This window comes from Ctenopharyngodon idella, chromosome 5, assembly GCF_019924925.1.
Source record: "Ctenopharyngodon idella isolate HZGC_01 chromosome 5, HZGC01, whole genome shotgun sequence".
In the NCBI taxonomy this organism is placed as follows: domain Eukaryota; kingdom Metazoa; phylum Chordata; class Actinopteri; order Cypriniformes; family Xenocyprididae; genus Ctenopharyngodon; species Ctenopharyngodon idella.
Window position 1 is genome coordinate 41,679,423 of NC_067224.1, and position 20,686 is coordinate 41,700,108.

The 20,686-nt window shown below is 41.2% G+C and overlaps 1 protein-coding gene across 1 annotated transcript in view; it reads right to left on the bottom strand.

Annotated features, from left to right (window-relative positions):
- Nucleotides 1–214: 214 nt before the first annotated feature.
- trabd2a (TraB domain containing 2A) overlaps nucleotides 215–20,686 on the bottom strand; it is a 37,422-nt gene continuing 16,950 nt past the window's right edge. The window contains exons 3-7 of the mRNA XM_051893079.1: nucleotides 18,688–18,834; nucleotides 17,504–17,678; nucleotides 6,458–6,548; nucleotides 3,404–3,643; nucleotides 215–964 (exon numbers count right to left, since the gene is read on the bottom strand). Of these exons, the coding sequence (XP_051749039.1) occupies nucleotides 775–964; nucleotides 3,404–3,643; nucleotides 6,458–6,548; nucleotides 17,504–17,678; nucleotides 18,688–18,834 (843 nt within the window). The 3' untranslated portion in view covers nucleotides 215–774. The remainder of the gene's footprint in view (nucleotides 965–3,403; nucleotides 3,644–6,457; nucleotides 6,549–17,503; nucleotides 17,679–18,687; nucleotides 18,835–20,686) is intronic.

A 20,686-nucleotide genomic window follows, 5' to 3' on the forward strand; every position in this document is an offset into this window, starting at 1 on the left:
GAGATGATGTGGATCACGAGACGCCGTGAGGAGAAAGAATGACCATCAAGACGAAACACAGGAGTCGTGTCGCCGTAAACGCTGCGATGAGCGTCAGGTGACGTAAATCAGACCGACAGACTCTGTGAACAACATCCAGACCTTCTGCCATGACAGCAGCAGATGTGAAGCTGGTTTAGCACAACATCTATATTCATCTTCCATCTGGAGAACCTTGAACTACATAAATAGTTTATTGTTTGTAAGATCATAGACAAACAGATTACTGAAACGTCTCATACACCAGATATCAGGAATATGAGTTAAACGGTGTCATTCTGAAACAAACAAACACATTTACAGCAACTAAAACTATCTATTCAATAAATTAAATGAATCATTTCTATGTCATACACAAAAAAATGTAAACAATCATCGAAAAGACATGAAGTACAAGAGGAAAAACACAACCGGCCTCATTCATGAAACTCTCTTATTAAATCTGCTCATATAAACTCACTGAACTGAAGGAAATGATTGTGATTTCTAAGAAATTGCTGTTGTTTCTGATTAAGGCCCGTTAATCTTGTTAGTAGCTGATTTAGTCACAAAAATATAATGACTCTTATTTATAGATATATATAATAAGTAAACAAACAAACGCTTTATTAATAAATCTAAATTACATCTATGATACATCTGATATTTACATGGAAGTGATTCTTCAGGAAATGAAGAAACAAAGTGTTTCGTTTGTCCAGAACGAAGCAGGAAGTGGTTCAGAATCCATCATTACTAAAGCAGTCGCGTGATGATGATCTGAACGCACAGAGACAACGCCGTGAAGGCGGGGCTCGTCCACGAGGAGGAGGAGCCTGAGAACGTCCTGTCGTGATTGGCTCTGCCATGCTCCTGTGGGTGTGTCTGGACAGTGATGTAACCGTTGATGATGCGGACGAGAGGGGGCGGAGCCTCGGCTGTCACACTGCGAGAGAGAGAGAGAGAGAGAGAGAGAGAGAGAGAGAGATCAGTTATGATGGAGTGAGAGAACTGATGAACCGCAGAAACATGACAGACACGTGTCCCGAATACACTCAGTGTTTCTGTCTTGTTTTCCAGCACAAATATCTAAACATTCTTAAATGAAGTGAGTTTGTGCTTAAAACAAGAATATGGGGTCAGAACAATAATTCAAAGTGAAAACAAGATTATTTTTCTGACTCCATTGGCAGATATTTGTTCTTGTTTTAAGCAAATGATTTTCATTAATCAAGTCTTAATATCTTCAATCATTTCTCTTCTCCAGTAAATGTATCTTGATTTAAGAATGTTTAGATATTTGTGCTGGAAAACAAGACAGAAACACTGAGGAAGAACATCATTTTTGCAGCGCATGAAATATTGGAGCAAAAACACATGCCTTTATCATCATAATCCTCTAATGGTTCATTAATCCAATTTATAACATTTGACAAGTGAATCAGTTCCAGATCAAAACCGAGACCTGAACGAGACTCTGCTAAAACATCAGAGGAACTCGAGAGAGTCACAAGTGGTTTCGCTCAAACATCACAATCGTCGAGTCTTCAGTCACATGACCGGCTGAAATCTGTTCGTTTATGAAATATGAAGCCGCACTAAACGTCTGTCTTTTCCGTGAAGGAGGGAAAATAAATGGAGGTTTAGAGTCTGTCAGACTTCATGAGACGGACGGGAAACATAAATAAAGAGTTTCAGAATTTCATTCACGTCCTCCATCTGTGTCAACACGCGCTGGAGACCTGAACATCTACAGACGAAGCTCTGGCGCGTGTCCTCGCTGAAGTCCAGACGCGCGGCGGACGCTTCTGCTCGTGTTCTGTCAGACTGAAGCGGCCCGTTTCCCTCCACGGGTAAAAATAAATGAAGTCTATATGCAGGAGCTTCTGTTTGTTTTGAGCGTCTGGACCTGAACCGGGACTTCATAAACAGTTTATTAAAGAAATATTGCTTTTACTCAGAATTACGTGGGCGACTGTAGACATAAACTCAAATTTCCAGACTCGGCGGAGAACATGTCATCTGATTTAAAGAATGAATCTGTTAGAAACGACACAATGTCCATGAAAAACTGGTGTAAATCACACACAGCTCATAGATTGAGGTTTCCAGCAAATCTGATATTCTCTATTATGATCTGCATGTGGAAATAAATTGGCCGCATGTCTGAATCCATCAGCTCGTACTCGTGCATCAGTCTGGAGCGTCGGCCGGAGCAGCAGCTGTGAGTCTCGGGATGTTTTCATGCGGCCGGTGAAGAATCACGTTGGAGATGTACGTGAAGCCGGCGCAGGACGGGACGAGTCAGGACAGACGCACTGAAGCCCTGCGGCGTCTCTCAGGAGTCTCACTTCGACTCCGGCCGACACTCGAGACGATATCTAGACATCGTTCCCACACAACATGAGAACTCCTGAGGAAGCACAGACGTGTTTAAACCCGTGATGGTGTCAGGACGCGACTGATGAAACCGCTACTGCACCAGCGTTAATATCGTTAACTAAAGCCAAAGAAAACATTTTCATTACTTGAAATAAAATAAACATTTACTGTCATTTCAGAAACATTTCTCATTCTCTTTCAGTCTAAGTACTAAAACACTTAAAACTAAATAAACTAAAACTACACCTTAATACAAACTAGACCTATTTCAAAAAAAGTAACACTTTGCAATTGTTAATTTGTTAACATTAGTTCACATGAACTAACAATGAAAAATACTTCTAAAGCATTTATTCATCTTAATGCTATTTTTAAATTGACTAATACATTATTACAATCAAAAGTTATTAATATTATTTAATAAACCTGAGCTGACATGAACTAACAATGAACAGTTGTATTTTATTAACTAACCTTAACAAAAATTAATAAATACTGTAACAGATGGATTGCTCGTTGTTAGTTAATGTTGGTTAATGCATGAACTAATGTGACTTCACTGTAAAGTGTTACAACAAAAATAATAAAAATGACAAAAACACATTTTCATTACTTGAAATATTAACTGAAATAAAATAAAATATTTTTAAAAATTATTTTACAACTTATTTAACTTAACAAAAGCTAATAAAAATTACAAAAACTTTAAAATTAAAATAAAAAATAAAAATAAAATCTAATTCAAAATATTAACAAAAACTAATAAAAATGCCAAAACTGTAACTAAAATGAAATCTAATTCAAAATATTAAAAAAAATGACAAAACTACAACTAAAATGAAAATTAAAAAATAAAAATAAAAATCTAATTCAAAATATTAACAAAAAACTAATAAATATGACAAAACTAATTAAAATGAAAAAAAAAAAAATCTTTTAGAGTAAAATAACTGGTGTTGTGTAGTGTTGATGTACTCGTGTGCGGGTCGTGACCTCATCTCACCTCTCCTCCATCCGCACCCAGAGGTCGTTGAACTGTCGGTGCCGCTGCTTCTTCTGCTTGTTGCGGCGTTTCTTCTTCAGCTTGTGCTCCACCTTCTCCAGCAGCTCCAGGCTGTCGGCCAGCAGCAGCTCCTCGTCCTCCTGCAGGCGCGGCTCGCGGCTCTCGTGCAGGAACGGCTCCAGCGGTGCGTCTGCGTCCGCGTCCGCCGGCTCTCCTGACCTCCAGCTGGACCTTCTGCCACTGCAACACACCACAAACCGCTTTATCATGAGACCTGCACCCGAGAGACTCAGCACACGCTGAATGTGTAGCTGCTCGACTTTTGACTATGTTTGTGTTCACACAGCTGAGCTCAGCTGGAGTACTGTTGAAAAACTGGATCTGAATAATGACTCTATTGTGTTTTTAGAGCTGCTTTACAGCTGAATTAGTGTCATATTTGATGAAATCTGCGTCACTGATTCTGTTTATCACTGTGAAGCTGCTTTGAAATGATCTGTACTGTTTAAAGCGCTGTAGAAATAAAGCTGACTCGACTTGAGTATCTCCTTCAGTCATCTGCAGAGACTCCAGATCCAAACACACATCGATTGGAGTCGATCGTCAGACGGCCGGTTTCTTCACACCATCTGCTCCTGATCAAGCCTCCACAGACCTGCTCATTGACTGTTAAAGCATCGCAGGAATTTATTACAAACGCTCCGATGCAAATGACCGGCGGAGCCAAACTGCACATTTTTATAATGGAACTTTCCGGATCTCAGGTTTCCAGTGTCTCCTTCAATCTGCCAATCCATTCATTTCACAGAGCCACTGCGTGTGTGTGTGTGTGTGTGAGATGGAAACACATTCCAGTTGTTCTGAATATTCTGGATGATGGTTTGATAACAGGACAGGATTGTTTCTGTTTGGTGTGTGACACTCGTTCACACCGGCTCCGTCTGGATGCTGTTTTGGTGATGATGGACGGAGTTAATCTGACGTGATAAAAGAGCACAATGAAGGAATTATGAGCTCTGATCACGACTGATAACCACCCATGAGATGAAGAGCAGCGCGGCTCTGAAGATGATCAGCACAGAAACAATCCATCATCACACTTACAGTGTCAGTCTGTGGGTCAGTGAACCGGAGAATTTAGAATCAGACGCTTATGTTCTTACATGAGTTCCTGAGCATAAAGGACCAAAGTCACAAAACACACGGATTCACAGCAGCTTCACTGTCATTCTGTTGTGTCTGTAATGCCTTAGTGTTTTGTTCTGTTACGAGATTTAAATGTCGCTCGGTTTTGTTCTGTTACGAGATTTAAATTTCGATCGGTTTTGTTCTGTTACGAGATTTAAATGTCGATCGGTTTTGTTCTGTTACGAGATTTAAATTTCGATCGGTTTTGTTCTGTTACGAGATTTAAATGTCGCTCGGTTTTGTTCTGTTACGAGATTTAAATGTCGCTCGGTTTTGTTCTGTTACGAGATTTAAATGTCTCGGTTTTGTTCTGTTACGAGATTTAAATGTCGCTCGGTTTTGTTCTGTTACGAGATTTAAATGTCGCTCGGTTTTGTTCTGTTACGAGATTTAAATTTCGATCGGTTTTGTTCTGTTACGAGATTTAAATGTCGATCGGTTTTGTTCTGTTACGAGATTTAAATGTCGATCGGTTTTGTTCTGTTACGAGATTTAAATTTCGATCGGTTTTGTTCTGTTACGAGATTTAAATGTCGATCGGTTTTGTTCTGTTACGAGATTTAAATGTCGATCGGTTTTGTTCTGTTACGAGATTTAAATTTCGATAGGTTTTGTTCTGTTACGAGATTTAAATGTCGCTCGGTTTTGTTCTGTTACGAGATTTAAATGTCGCTCGGTTTTGTTCTGTTACGAGATTTAAATGTCGATCGGTTTTGTTCTGTTACGAGATTTAAATGTCGATCGGTTTTGTTCTGTTACGAGATTTAAATTTCGATCGGTTTTGTTCTGTTACGAGATTTAAATTTCGATCCGTTTTTTATTCTGTTACGAGATTTAAATGTCTCAGTTTTGTTCTGTTACGAGATTTAAATGTCGCTCGGTTTTGTTCTGTTACGAGATTTAAATTTCGATCGGTTTTGTTCTGTTGCGAGATTTAAATGTCACTCGGTTTTGTTCTGTTACGAGATTTAAATTTCGATAGGTTTTGTTCTGTTACGAGATTTAAATTTCGATCGGTTTTGTTCTGTTACGAGATTTAAATGTCGCTCGGTTTTGTTCTGTTACGAGATTTAAATGTCGCTCGGTTTTGTTCTGTTACGAGATTTAAATTTCGATCGGTTTTGTTCTGTTACGAGATTTAAATTTCGATCGGTTTTGTTCTGTTACGAGATTTAAATGTCACTCGGTTTTGTTCTGTTACGAGATTTAAATTTCGATCGGTTTTGTTCTGTTACGAGATTTAAATTTCGATCCGTTTTTTATTCTGTTACGAGATTTAAATGTCTCAGTTTTGTTCTGTTACGAAATTTAAATTTCGCTCGATTTTGTTCTGTTACGAGATTTACATTTCCATCAGTTTTGTTCTACTGGGTTTTTTTTTTTTTTTTTTTTTTTTCTGCTTTTTGTATGTTGACAAACTGAATCGCAGCATTATTTCTGTGGTCAAACAGCAGGACACACGTCATGTACTGAAGCCAGATGACTCTTTTCAACACAACACTAGATCTCTCCTGCTCTGTGGAACTGGTGCGCTTGTTGTGTTGATCATGTGTTACTGAACTCCTGCAGCGAGACCAACACACGCCTAACCAGAACTAATCACTGGCTCAAACACGCATCACTTCCTCCAGACGAGTTTGACGCTCACTGCATCCAGAGCAGACTGACTTTAACTGTAACACACTCACGCTCTTCATATTTCTGCATATGTTGTGATGAAACCCATGAGCCCTTCATACAATGAGCCTCATTCTGACTGCGGCGGAGACCCGGGGGACCCTCATTATGAGCTCACTGTGTGAGTGTGTGAGTGTAGTGTGTGTGTCTGTGTAGTGTGTAGAGAGTGAGTGTGTGTGTGTATGTTACCTGCGGAGTGGCTGTCCAGCAGGTGTGTGTTCCACCTCATATCCTTCACGCCGTAGAACGTCTATCACTGTGTTGTTTCCCAGAAAATGACCTGCAACACAAACAGTTGACCATCAGTCTCTGAACTCTGTGTCTGAAGTCTGTGTCACACACACACACACACTGCTGTCACGTTACATGAAGATCGTGTGATCAGATGCTGTGATGTCAAACACTGGCAGATTAAGCGTCACTGATCTGGAAGTTTTGGGTTTCTGATGGTACGCAAGATTCCAATTCCAATTTATTTATATATTTATGAGATCCTAATAACCTCTCTGACTTTGAACGTGAATCAGGTCAGTGATATATGAGGGTCAGTACCATGCAAAGAATTAAAAACAAACAGTAAAAGCTTAAAATGAATTCTGTAAGAAACCAGTAACCAATGCAGCGATCTTAAAACAGGGGTAATGTGGTCGTATTTTTGAGTTCTTGTCAAACTTGTGGCTGTGTTCTGGATCATCTGTTCAAGATTTAGTTTTGAGCACCATAACAGAGTTTCAGAAGTGTAATCGAGTGAAGATAAATGCATGAATAACCTTTCCCAAATCCTTACGGGCTAAAAAGGCTTAATCTTAGAGATCACTGACTTCAGCTGAAGCGCCCGATCTCCCATCATGCATCTGAAACACTGAATCAAGAGTTCATCCAGTGAACACTGTCTTATGGAAGAGACGGTTCTTCCCTACTTTAACGTCTTTAATGTTTTCCATTAATGATAAAGTCGCATAAAAACAGAAGTTGCGCTCGTCTTTTCTTCTGCATATCGAGTGAAATGCTTCTGGAACAAGAACAAATGTAGGGCGGGGCTTGATTCTGTCTGTGGGGAATTGATTGGATGGTTGTGGTTTGCTATTGGTGGATCTCATGTGAGTGACAGGTTGCCCCGCCCTCGTCATCAGAGAAGAGAAGAGATGGAGAAGTTATTCTGATTCAAGATTATGAGGAACATGAATTTAAAACAATAATGATAAATCATTTCGAATAAACACTGCAATATTCCATAAAAAACAAGAATAATCCGTTTTGATTTCATGGTGACTTTAGGCAGCGAGTTTCGTCGTTGTACGGCAAACACACCCCTGAATGGCCGTATTGATCCGTTGAGCAAACGCCAAAGTCAATCTGCAGAAAGCGGCGTCCGTCTCACGTGTAGCTGATGGACGGCTGAGATAAGGCCTCTAACCACCTAAAAGCTTTTATTCAAAACTTCCTGAGCTCAGGCTTTTAGCACGCTTGTTTTCTTAAGGGGCCGTGGGCTCGGCGCTATACTGAGCGTATTCATGCTGTCAGCTGGCGACGCTCCACAGACACCCGTCCATTCAGAGTCCAGGAGCCTCCAGAAAGACGCCTGTGTCCTTCAGCCTTCACTCCAATTATTAGAGCAAATGGCACGTCTTAAACTGAGCTTCTTTTCCATACGCCGTCATATTTATATTAGAGATGTTGAGCTGGAGCGGAGAGGTGCGTGCTGGGTAAATAAACGCGGCGGTGTGTGGAAATCTCCCTGAACACACAGACCCGCTCGTGCTGCTGCTAAACACTGCGATTGACACCATTAACCAGTCTTAACCAGGCCTCGTTCACACAGCAGCAGAATACGGTTATCAGTCTTTAATACGGTCACACGGCTTAATATCTTCAGTCATTTCTCTTCTCCAGTAAATCTTGATTTAAGAATGTTTAGATATTTGTGCTGGAAACAAGACAAACACTGAGGAATAACATCATTTTTGCAGCGTAATGTGCAACTGGTATTTGTTTAAGCAGATTATTAATATTAATATTAAGCAGATGCTGCTGTTTTCAATGAGAGAAATAATGTAGCGATCCGTTTCATTCACCCGCAGAAACCTCAGAGTCAGTAACCAGAGAGGACGTTTCCAGCTAATACTCGTCTCATGTCTCATTCATCTTATATTTAGCCTCCGCTTATGGGCAGATTATGGACTTACTAAACCACGGCCGTCATTTGTCTTTGTCCACAGACACAGAAGGCTTTTACATTTACATGTATTCATTCAGCAGACGCTTTTATCCAAAGCGACTTACAAATGAGGAACACAACAAGCGATTCACCTGAAATTAAACTCAGTGAAGAACAAGAAGAGGGAGCGTACGATTTCACATGCGCTTTATGCATCAATAAAACACTCTATTACTATCATTAGCCTGTAACTATTATCTGATACCAGCCGTTAACAAACCCCAAAACTCAGTAAAGGTGGTAATTATGTTAAAAAATGTACAGAATCACCCACGTCTGAGAGGCTGAGAGGCTAATCTTTGATATTTAACATATCAAATCTCGTAACAGAAGAAAACCGAGCGACATTTAAATCTCGTAACAGAACAAAACTGAGCGACATTTAAATCTCGTAACAGAACAAAACCGAGTGACATTTAAATCAAGTAATATTTAAAAGGACACTGGCGTACGATTTCACATGCGCTTTATGCATCAATAAAACACTCTATTACTATCATTAGCCTGTAACTATTATCTGATACCAGCCGTTAACAAACCCCAAAACTCAGTAAAGGTGGTAATTATGTTGAAAATGTACAGACTCGCCCGTGTCTGAGAGGCTGAGCTTTGATATTTAACAGCCCGGACAGACCGGCTCCTACACTAACCTTTGACTGACCCACGATCTGGACAATACCAGAGGAAACCAAGAACTAGGTCAAAATGACAAGCCTGACGTCTATCGAGGAGATGCTAATCCTACAGGACCAGAGAGAAACGCAGTGAAATAATTTACTACCACTTCAGAGCAAATGAAACTAAAAATGAGTACTTGAATCATGCAACGAGTTCAATGTGAAGGGAAACTGATCCAGTGAGAAATATTCTTGTTCTGGAGACACACATCTAATAAAGTCATCTGAACACATTACTGGAATTACCTGCCTTGGAAAAGGCTGTATGTCTAATGTTATTCCCATTAAAAATGCGCTAAAAAAAATGCATGAATGCACAAGTCGGAAATATGTCCGATACAAAGAGCTTCCAAGGACACACCCTGGATCTTTAGTGGTGAGTTTAATAAGGTGAAATGAATGGTTAGTTGTTGTTGGAAGCTCGAGTCTTGGCTTTTTTTTTTTTTCCAGTTTGGCCTATTAGTCGTGGTGCTGGAGGTAAACGCTGTATAAAGTCCAACAAAGAAGCAAAGCCAAATAAAATCTCCCAGTGTTATTTCAGCGCTCTCATTAATACTTGCTGCACCTCCATCCAAATCTGAAGTCATGATTCCTTCAGTGAAGGAAAATCAAAATCGAATTATTGCTGAAGGCAACTTAAAAACCGCTTTAAACCGTCTGAGGAGACTCAAGACGAGCTGATAAGTGGGCGACAGGCTAAATGCACAAATAAAACAACTTCAACACATTTTTACAATACTGTGGTATTTTTGTTGGAGTCGTATCCACGGAGGAATGTTCACTGGCAGTTAACATCCTTAAATAATAAGAGCTTGAAAGCAAAGAGATCAGCGGCACTCGACGGCGGTTCGCTGAAAAATGACCTGCTGTCAGTCTGTAAACAAAACACTCTGGAGTGCGGCGGGTTCCAGGAGGAGATGCAGAGACTCCGAAAACAACGACTGAACACAACTGCACATTTTTGAAAGAAATCTTACAATTTAATTATTATTTTTTTTAATATACTTTAAAATATAATTTATTCCTGTGATCAAAGCTGAATTTTCAGCATCATTACTCCAGTCTTCAGAGTCACATGATCCTTCAGAAATCAGCTCAAAATCCCCCACAGATCATTTATTATAGCTTGTCAAATTTGCCCCTATTTGGGTATGAGCAAAAACACGCCATTTTTGTGTGTGTTCCTTTAAATGCAAATGAGCTGCTGCTCCCGCCCCCTTTCCAGAAGAGGGCGGAGCTTTAACAGCTCAACAACAACAAAGCTGGAGAATCTCACGCAGCCAAAATGAGGATTGTCAGTAACGGTGTTCAGCCTTACATTGTTCAAACCGGAGTCGACACTGATGGAGAGACTCAGGAAGAAGTTACAACTTTTAGACGTTTCTGAATGGTTAGTGGATAAATTTATGTAGTTGCTGTGGAGTTGATTCAACTCATCCACTAGCATGTGCCGTCATGTTAATCTTTTGTGTTGAATTGACCCTCGTTTGTGAAGCAGTCCGGTGTAAAATGACAGCATGACAACAACTCTCTACTACAACAACTCTTCCTCTTCTCTAAAGCAGCCCAACATGGCCCCGCCCCCTTTGTTGCGTGTTCTCGGGGGCGGGGTTTATGTAAATTTTAGGGTTAGTGATGTCACCAACCCGGGAAGAAGCTCGTTGTAGTCCCTACCAGCCGTTTGTTGTAGTCCTTAAAAGAAAATATCTCTTTGCATTGATCTTTGAGTGTCGTAACTTTGCAGATGTTGTTTATGATCAAACAGCAACATTACACACTAACTAAAGTTAAAAAAGTCAAATCATAATCAGCCACTCCTTTAAATGATCTTTTGGGGGTAATTTCTCTGCCAAACTTGATGTTCGATTCATTTGCAATTAGATGAATTAATTGGCACATCAAGTAATTAATTAGATTAAAAATTTTAATCACTTGACAGCCCTAGTAATTATGTAATAAAAATAACACCAAACTCCCTTGATAAAACATTAACCGCAGTCAAAGAGCTCTGAGCAGAAGCTTGTTTAAGTTCATTCACAAACAGCTCCTGAAGGACTCGTCATCTGTGCTAAAACAGGAAATATTAAACAGTGAGCTGCAAATAAATATTATAAAATGGACGATGCATAAGAACAGCAAGAGCACAGTAAAATCCCCTGCTCCACAGATAAATAAAAAATAAATACAAAATCTTAAAATAAAACCTTGTAAAACTTCAACTCTGAGAGAAAGCTTGCAGATCTCTCCCTGTCTGAACACACAGCAGATGTTTTTCCTCACACATGAGGGCAGATACACAGATAACATCAGACGGCAGATCCGCTCCACACTCGTCTATAACCTGCGTGATGCCCGAATTATAATGAAAGCAAGGATTCCAGAGTCTATAGAGAAGCAATCATTCATCAGAATCGACGCACTGGATGGAGTTTATCACGAGGGTGAAAGGGTGAAATCTACCGCCTGCATCTCTACAGACGGACGGAGAAGGACAACAGCCGTGATCTGGAGTCAGTGGAAACAGGCCACAGCGCACAAAAGCGGGAATTTGAAGTCTTGCGATGCCGAGTGAGATACGGCGAGACGTGAAACACTTCTACAGAGACGGATCAGAAGCTTAACAAAGAGCACTCAGACTTTACATGAAAACACCAGAGACACGGATTAATAAAGCAAGAGCTCAACTAAAACTCAACATTCTGGCATTATTTACTCACACTAAACACATAATCTGTTATTTACTCAGAGAAACATAACAGTTGAGCTGTGTGTTATACTGCACATGTGAGGAACAGACGTTATACTTCTCAGGATATTTTTAAGGCTCTTTTGTTGGGGTTTAACAGCACCGTCTGCTTTCTTTGTCTGGATATTCGGAAAGTTCTGGAAAGTGGTGAGTGTGAATGATGACAGAATTTACAGCTATTCATGAATGCGCTGGATTTCCAGCGAGATGCGTGAGTTTGTGAGTTTGTGGTGGCAGGGCTCCGCTCGAGTCCTCGTGGGATCGCATATCTCTGGCACGAACACACCGCGTCTCTCGCACTGCCAACTAAAGCACAGCCAAACGCGGAGGCCGATCATTTCAGATGAAAGCGGGAACGGGTTCAGTATGAAAACAAACAGCTGCGCTGATGTTCAGATGTACGGCGTGTTGCGTGTCAAGACTTTGTTTAAATCACATTTAGATCTGCATCGTCAGTACAATCATGCACATACAATGCACTTCAATGTGACACAGCAAAAGATGTGAATATAGATACTACTACCATATAAAACAACACATGTCCCTAAACAAGTCCTTAAAGGGGGCCTATATCACAAGATGTAATATAAGTCTCTGGTGTCTCCAGAATGTGTCTGTGAAGTTTCAGCTCAAAATACCCCACAGATCATTTATTATAGCTTGTCAAATTTGCCCCTATTCGGGTGTGAGCAAAAACAAAAGCCGTTTTTGTGTGTGTCCCTTTAAATGCAAATGAGCTGCTGCTCCCGCCCCCTTTCCAGGAGAGGGCGGAGCTTTAACAGCTCACGCTTCGGTCGCTCAACAACAACAAAGCTGGAGAATCTCACGCAGCCAAAATGAGGATTACACAGTTAAAAAAGTGAAATCATAATCAACCACCCCTTTAAAGTCAGCATGAAATGGAAGAACTGCTTCTCAAACAAGAACAAATGTAGGGCGGGGCTTGATTTTGTCCGTGGGGAATTGATTGGATGGTTGTGGTTTGCTATTGGTGGATCTCATATGAATGACAGGTTGCCCCGCCCTCGTCATCAGAGGGGAAGTTATTCTGATTCAGATTACGAGGCTGATTCTGATCACTGATTTTTAAATAAAATCAAGCGCATCATGAGGAGCCGGACCGTCTGAGCAGATCCAGCAGTCGTGAGGAGCTTCTGCAGCAGAGAATGCTGGGATTACAGACGGCCGTCTCCATTCGTCCATTAATAAATGGGCATGCAGCACTTTCGTCTCGTTCACAGGCTCTTTATCTGCAGTCAAAAACATAAAACCGTGTTCCAGGTGCAGCTCGGGGTCGCGTGGGGTCAGAGGTCACAGGTCACATGAGCTCAGGTCTATCGCTGTTACGACACACATTCTCCAGTTACACCAGATGGTGGGACACGGGATGGATTTTAGGGCTGTCCAGCGACAGAACAATGAAACATTTCATCAAGCATTTACAGTCTCGGTTCTGAATGATCGACTGAAGCTCTAGCAGCATCTGACATGATATTTATCACAGAAAATCATCCCTCCGTTTGTAAAAACAAACCAAACACAGATATGCCGGATTCACTACACAATATCAGCCTGATTTTGCACGATTCATTTGACGATCTTGTTTTATAGTGGAACGACAACCGACGCCACGACGTCCTGACAGAAAGACTTCAGTCACTAGTTCCGCCTTCTTGATGACATCATGCATGTCATTAAGTTGGCTCTGATTGGTCGGAGCCCTCCCCTCAGGCAGCACGACAAATATGCATAACCTTTACTCTTATTATATGTAAGTGTGAACTCGTGAAATCATGTATATTTTAACATTATCTGTACTTTAGGAAAAGGAAAGTCAAAGTGATGAACATGCTGATGGAGCTTGAGCACGAGCGCATGCGTTCACTGAATCACATCACAGCGTCTCTCCATCAGCACTGAGTGTTTGCAGACTGTGTTTCTTCATACACTCGCTCGTAAACAGTTTCACAGTCATTCATACAGCAGTAAATCACAGCAGCACAAACACCCGGCTCATAAAACACAGACGGAGCGTCGCAGCGGGTCGACGGCGGCCGTCAGGACCCGAGGATCTGCTGCTTCGGTCTGAAGCTCTTGAACTGCATTCAGACAACATCAAACACCTGTAGTATTCGTGTTGACCTGATGATCACCGGCTAAAAACACAGCAGTTTCTGAGTTAGGTGAAAGTACTCAACAAACACATCAAACTTTCCCACAGAAAACTCCCAGATCTGAGTTTACAGAAGCGCCAATGCAAACCGAGCTTCTCAGAGTTCGTTTACAAAAGGAAACTTAATTGTGCGTGAAAAGAAAAAAGCAAAAAATGTAAACGCTGAGTTTAATTACCACAGTCCCAGATATTTAAATGTGTGGTTTCTGACTAAAGGAGCTTGTGATAGGATGAAAAACGGAGGCAACTCAATCTCTGTTCAAGCAGGTTTCAGTGATACATAAACACAGCGTCTTATTGGGAAAATAATGACAGCGCCGGTCTGATGGAGGAGCTGAGATCAGTTTCTGATCCTCTCCAGATGTTGCACGTCATATTTCCATCATCATCCACCTGATTCCAGATCATTCCTTTAGGAACAAACAGCAGCTCATTTTTCCTAATCGTATCTTTTCATTTAGTGACGAGAAGTGAATTAACATATCGAGTGAATGGAGAATTGAATCTCCAAACAATCAAAAGTGAAATTAAATTTGAACTGAGCAAATGGAATCAGTTCTTGTTTTTCCAAAATTCCATTTTATTTTTCTCAAATTCCATGTTTTCCAATTTAATTTTTCTGGACTCCATTTTAAAGGATTTCAAAAAGGATGACTAATCAATTGAATTCATAAAACTTTAATAATTTAGTGATTTATTAAAATATTAACCATAATAGTGCCCTATAAAATGTTATTTTTTTTTTTTTTTTTTTTTTTTTTTTAAATCTGTTTTCTGTTTTAATTTTTCAGGATTCTGTGTTTAATTTAATACAAATTATTATTTGAAATGGTGGTAGTCAAATGAGCAATTTAATTACTTTTACATGAAATTAGAATTAATTTTTTGGCAAACAAAGTGCTGCACAAAAAAGGTTTACTATTTAAATTAAAACGGATGAAAAATTGTGCGATACAACTTAAAAAATAATGTAAACTATATTATTATTATTATAGTAATATATTTCTGTCATAATTTCTTCAAGTTAAACTGAGCTTTTATTATGTCCATTATGGTTTATATTTTCATTTTTCAGTTGTTTGAGAATGTATTCTACATATCAGAGAATAAACAGGCATAATTAGTCCAAATCCGTGATTGTTTCAGTGGTGCTGAATATCTTTGAATTGAATTCAGATCATCCTGTGTGTGTTTCGATCGATCCAGATTCACTCATGGGTTCTTTAGACTCTTAGACTCACATGAAGCTTCGGCCCCCCAGAACCAGCAGTAATGGAGTGGAGGGCTGAATCAGGATCACTTACACTCTCCTCTCTGGACGAGCGTCTGGTGAAGAACAGCATGAAACGCAGCCCTTGTTAGTGTGTAGAGCTGCAGTCGTCTCTGCTTTCACTCACTCGCTTCCTGCAGCCACAAACTCAGCAGACTGTGACCATCTGCTTCAACCTCTGCGCCCGAAACACACACACACACACACACACACACACACACACACACACACACACACACACACTCTGAATAACTAGATTGGTGGTGTAGAGTCGTACGCTGTGCTCGTGTGTCATGAGAGCTTGAGAAACTACGTCATCACTCACCCTCATAATGAGATTTAGTCAATATTGTAATTAACTTTACCTCGTGTAAACAATACTTTGATCAAATTGATGTGATTAAGCTCATACTCGTAGTAAAATATGTGGCGTATGCCGATTTTTTTAATCACAATTAATTATGTAATCATGTTGGAAAGGTCACGCATGACGTAGGCGGAAGTACCGATCCAGTGTTTACGAAGTGAACGTCAAAGACTAAGTCAAGCGCCCTTTACAAAAAAATTGTAAAACAACAATGTCGGATGATTTTGAAGTTGGAGGAGAAAATGAGATGGAGTTTTTCACCCTAAAACGGTGCTTCCGCCTACGTCACGCGTGACCTTTCCAACATGATTACGTAATGCGTGGAGCATCACAGAGCAGTGCAAGACGAGCATTTGTGGTTAAAAAGTATATAAATGTTTATTTTTTTTTAGAAAATGACTGATGGTTTCTCTAGATAAGACTCTTATTCCTCGTCTGGGATCATGTAGAGCTCTTTGAAGCTGCACTGAAACTGACATTTGGACCTTCAACCCGTTGAACCCCAGTGAAGTCCACTATATGGAGAAAAATCCTGGAATGTTTTCCTCAAAAACCTTCATTTCTTTTCCTCTGTAGAAAGAAAGACATCTTGGATGACATGGAGGTGAGTAAATTATCAGGAAATTTTAATTCTGAGGTGAACTAATCCTTTAAATATGAGGAATATTCACGTGTTGCTTCATGCATTTCTGGACAAAAAAACACCTTTTGTCAAACTCGTGATGGTGAGCGTGAAGTCATTCGAAACATGAAGCTAGCACTGAGACCACGATCGTGATCTGGATTGGACAGCATGACGATCAGCCGCTCGAGGGAAGGTTCAGGTGTGAATCTGACAGCGCTGGTCCGCGGGGCTTGTGGGAGCAACGCAAACATTCCTGGCATTCCTCACTGCACTAACGAGCCGGAATGCTGATTGTCTCGCAGCAGTGCTGTTGTTTTAACCCTGATCAACATGCTCTCTTTATCTTATCAGCTGCAGTCTGTGCTGAGACAAACAAACCCTCCAAACACACACTGACTCTACAATAATATCTGCCACAGCAAACAGCACTAATAAAATAAAGCGTTTAGTGCTCATAATGAACCGCTGGAGTGATGCAGTAACTTCACAGTAAAGAGTCTATAACACACACCGGAGCGTTTCCTGCTGTTTATAATCTCCCTGTTTTCAATCTGGAGTTAAATGAAGCAGAATATGTGGCAATAAGTAGATTGCATGTGTTTATGTCCATTAGTCCAGCTTCTCTAAACCAACAAACCCATCGCTCTGGCTTGTAAAGAGCCTGGGTTTGCCGCACGACCACAATGAAAAGAATTTGAGTCATTTGTTCTAAGTGGCTTTAATCAGATTTCCACATCATTTCATTGAACGCACGGCCGCTGATCCACACATGACCTCGCGGTGAACCGCACCAGAGCCGTCGCTGTGATGGACGGCCATCAAAGGCGGAATAATTACAGCTGCAAACTTTTCTTCTGATAAAAAAGAAAATCCATTTCTCAGGGTTTTAAAAAGCCAAGATTTGCTCCTAGAAAGAGCATAATCTCATTTAATCTCCACGACATGAGCAGGCAATTATTTTTAGCAGCAGTGTTTGCAAGTCAAAAGCTGCTGAACGCTGGCGGATATTTGCACACCGAGGTCAGAAACGAGCCATCTCAGTCGTACCTGAGCTGGAAACATTTCATTACATTACGCCCAGACTCAACTAACCGGATCAAAAGAAGACCGTGCGACTTCAAAGATGAACGATCCGGGAAGCTTCCCGAGGGAAACTGACCTGCTCCGAAGGCGAAGAAGAAGCTCTTGTCGGGTTGTTCCTCGAGCAGTGCTTTGACGCGTCGCCCCATCCTCTCGTTACGCTTGTAGATCAGCTCCTGTCGGAAGTAGCTGTCGATCTCCTGCGCCGTCACCTGCTCGCTGGCCGGCAGCGTCACGTTCTTGAAGTTCGGGACCTGGACACACATTGGACAGATGAAGTTTCAATTTAGGGGTAGAAAAGAGTCAAGTTTTCTTCTCATCCTTAAAGGTGTGGTTGATTATGATTTGACTTTAACTTTAGTTAGTGTGTAATGTTGCTGTTTGATCATAAACAACATCTGCAAAGTTACAACACTCAAAGTTCAATGCAAAGAGAGATATTTTCTTTTACAAAAATCACTTTTTAAGGACTACAACAAACGGCTGGTAGGGACTACAACGAGCTTCTTCCTGGGTTGGTGACATCACTAACCCTAAAATTGACATAAACCCCGCCCCCGAGAACACACAACAAAGGGGGCGGGGCCATGTTGGGCTGCTTTAGAGAAGAGGAAGAGTTGTTGTAGTAGAGTGTTGTTGTCATGCCGTCATTTTACACCGGACTGCTTCACAAACGAGGGTCAATTCAACACAAAAGATTAACATGACGGCACATGCTAGTGGATGAGCTGAATCAACTCCACAGCAACTACATAAATTTATCCACTAACCATTCAGAAACATCTAAAAGTTGTAACTTCTTCCTGAGTCTCTCCATCAGTGTCGACTCCGGTTTGAACAATGTAAGGCTGAACACCGTTACTGACAATCCTCATTTTGGCTGCGTGAGATTCTCCAGCTTTGTTGTTGTTGAGCTGTTAAAGCTCCGCACTCTTCTGGAAAGGGGGCGGGAGCAGCAGCTCATTTGCATTTAAAGGGACACACACAAAAACGTGTTTTTGCTCACACCCAAATAGGGGCAAATTTGACAAGCTATAATAAATGATCTGTGGGGGATTTTGAGCTGAAACTTCACAGACACATTCTGGGACTTCTATTACATCTTGTGAAAAGGGGCATTATAGGTCTCCTTTAACATCTAGAAAATAACATGAATCCCATTTTAAGGATGTTTAGAGGTTTATACTGGAAAACAAGACTCAATTATTGTGTACGAAAGCTTGTTTGTGCACTACAGCTGATTTGAGTGTTGTGAATGTGTACCTGCGAGGTGTCGTGGTTGAAGACGATGGAGTTCAGATCTCCACAGTTGTAGTGCTTGATCAGGTCCTCTGTGGTGTAGGGAACCTGTAGACTCCCGGCGCGGAGACTCTCCTGCTGCAGCAGCGTCTGATTCAGAGCGAAAATCACCTGAAACACGCAAACACAGCCATGATGATTCTGCAGAAGCACGAGACTGTCTTAAAGGGACAGTCATCATTTACTGGTTCAAACCTGTATGACTTATTTCCTCTGTTCTGGTGGACATAAATCAAGATATGTTAAAGAATGGTGGTAATCAAGCAGTTTTGGTTCCCATTGACTTCCACTGTGTTTTTTGTTCATGCAGTGGAAGTCAATGGAACCTGTTTGATTACCAACATTCTTCAGAATATCTTCCAAGTATCTCTTTTATGTTCGACAGAAGAAGAGAGTCAGTCATACGGGTTTAGAATGACATGAGGGCGAGTGGATGATCATTTTTGGGTGGACTGTCCCTTTAAAAACTAGTCTGGCCAACTTAGCAGTTAGTCGAGGGGAAATCAGTCTTACTTTTTAAATTTAAATTAGACCAATCTACTTTATGTGACTGACTTAAAGTTAAATGTCATTACTAACTTTTAAGACAAGACTAAGCAGTTTATCTATACAGTCACTGTAAGCCTCGGTGCATTGTGGGCCTGAGACCATCTTAAACCAGCATTTTGAAGTAGAAAAACTAAAAAACATTCTCCAGTAATTTATGTTTTGTTTACTACTTAAAAAAACAATATTTTTCCTTTATCAGAAAATGGAAACATGTTCTGTGTGATTTCTGTCTGATCACAACACACATGATTTGAGGAATCATTGATGTCTGGAGCACAAAAGCGCTGCACTTACACACTCAGCTCTGAGCCTGACTGAACAGAAGCGCAGTGTTTCTGTCTGATGTTCCTGAATGAGCTTCTTCTGAAGCATGAGTGAATCTCTCTCAGATCAAAGGCTCAGCTGAGAGTTTCTCTCAATTAGTTCTAGCTGACGCTTTTTGTTGCTTCTGCTGCTGCAGCTCACTATTGAGTCACCATGAAATTCCCTAGTGTTTACACACACACACACACACACACACACACACACACACACACACACACTCACACACGTCTGGTTCACTCTTCATAGGTGTAATGGTTTTTAAACTATACAAACTGTACATTCTCTCCCCCTACACTACCCCTAACCCTACCCATCACAGGAAACTGTCTGCATTTTTACATTTTCAAAAAAACTTAATTTAGTATGATTATTAATCCATTTCCCCCATGCGGACTGCTGGCTGCTCCCCACAATGTAATATAAACCAGTACACACTCTCACACACACACACACACACACACACACTCTTGAGCTCTTTTCATCAGCGCCGATGACACTCTCCGGCCGTCCCTCATTGTTCGCGGGGCTCGTCCGAGAGAGGAGGGCAAAGCCCAGCAGATGCCTTCATGTCTGGGACAAAGAGCCGTCGGCCGCCGCGCTTTCATCCCGCGCTCATCAAAGCCTCCTGCTCTGCATTTGAAAGCGCGCCGGCTTTATGCTGCTCAAATTAGCCTATCGCCACCCCGCTAGCCTCACAAACCCGCGGCACAAAAACCCTCTCCATCTGCTGCGGCCCAAGCATCTTCACCCCCTCGACCAGCCTTTCAGCCCCTTAAATTACGGCACGGAGGAGGAGGAGGCCGTGAATGAAAGAGCGCCGAAAGTAAGAAGGAAGAAAGACGGGGCTGAACGAATGCTGTGCCGCGGCTCCGTTGTGTCCGTTCTGTGGGTCACTGGACACATTCACACACACGGAACCAGAGTGAGTTCAGATCAAAGCACTGCGGCCCTATGAAAGTCAATAATTCTGCTTTGTGATGGAAATCACCCCGTTACGTTACGATGGACGCACAGAAAACACTCCACAGTTTGCTGAACAGTATTTAACAGAATCACGAAAATAATGATGAAATTCAGACAGGTTTCCCAA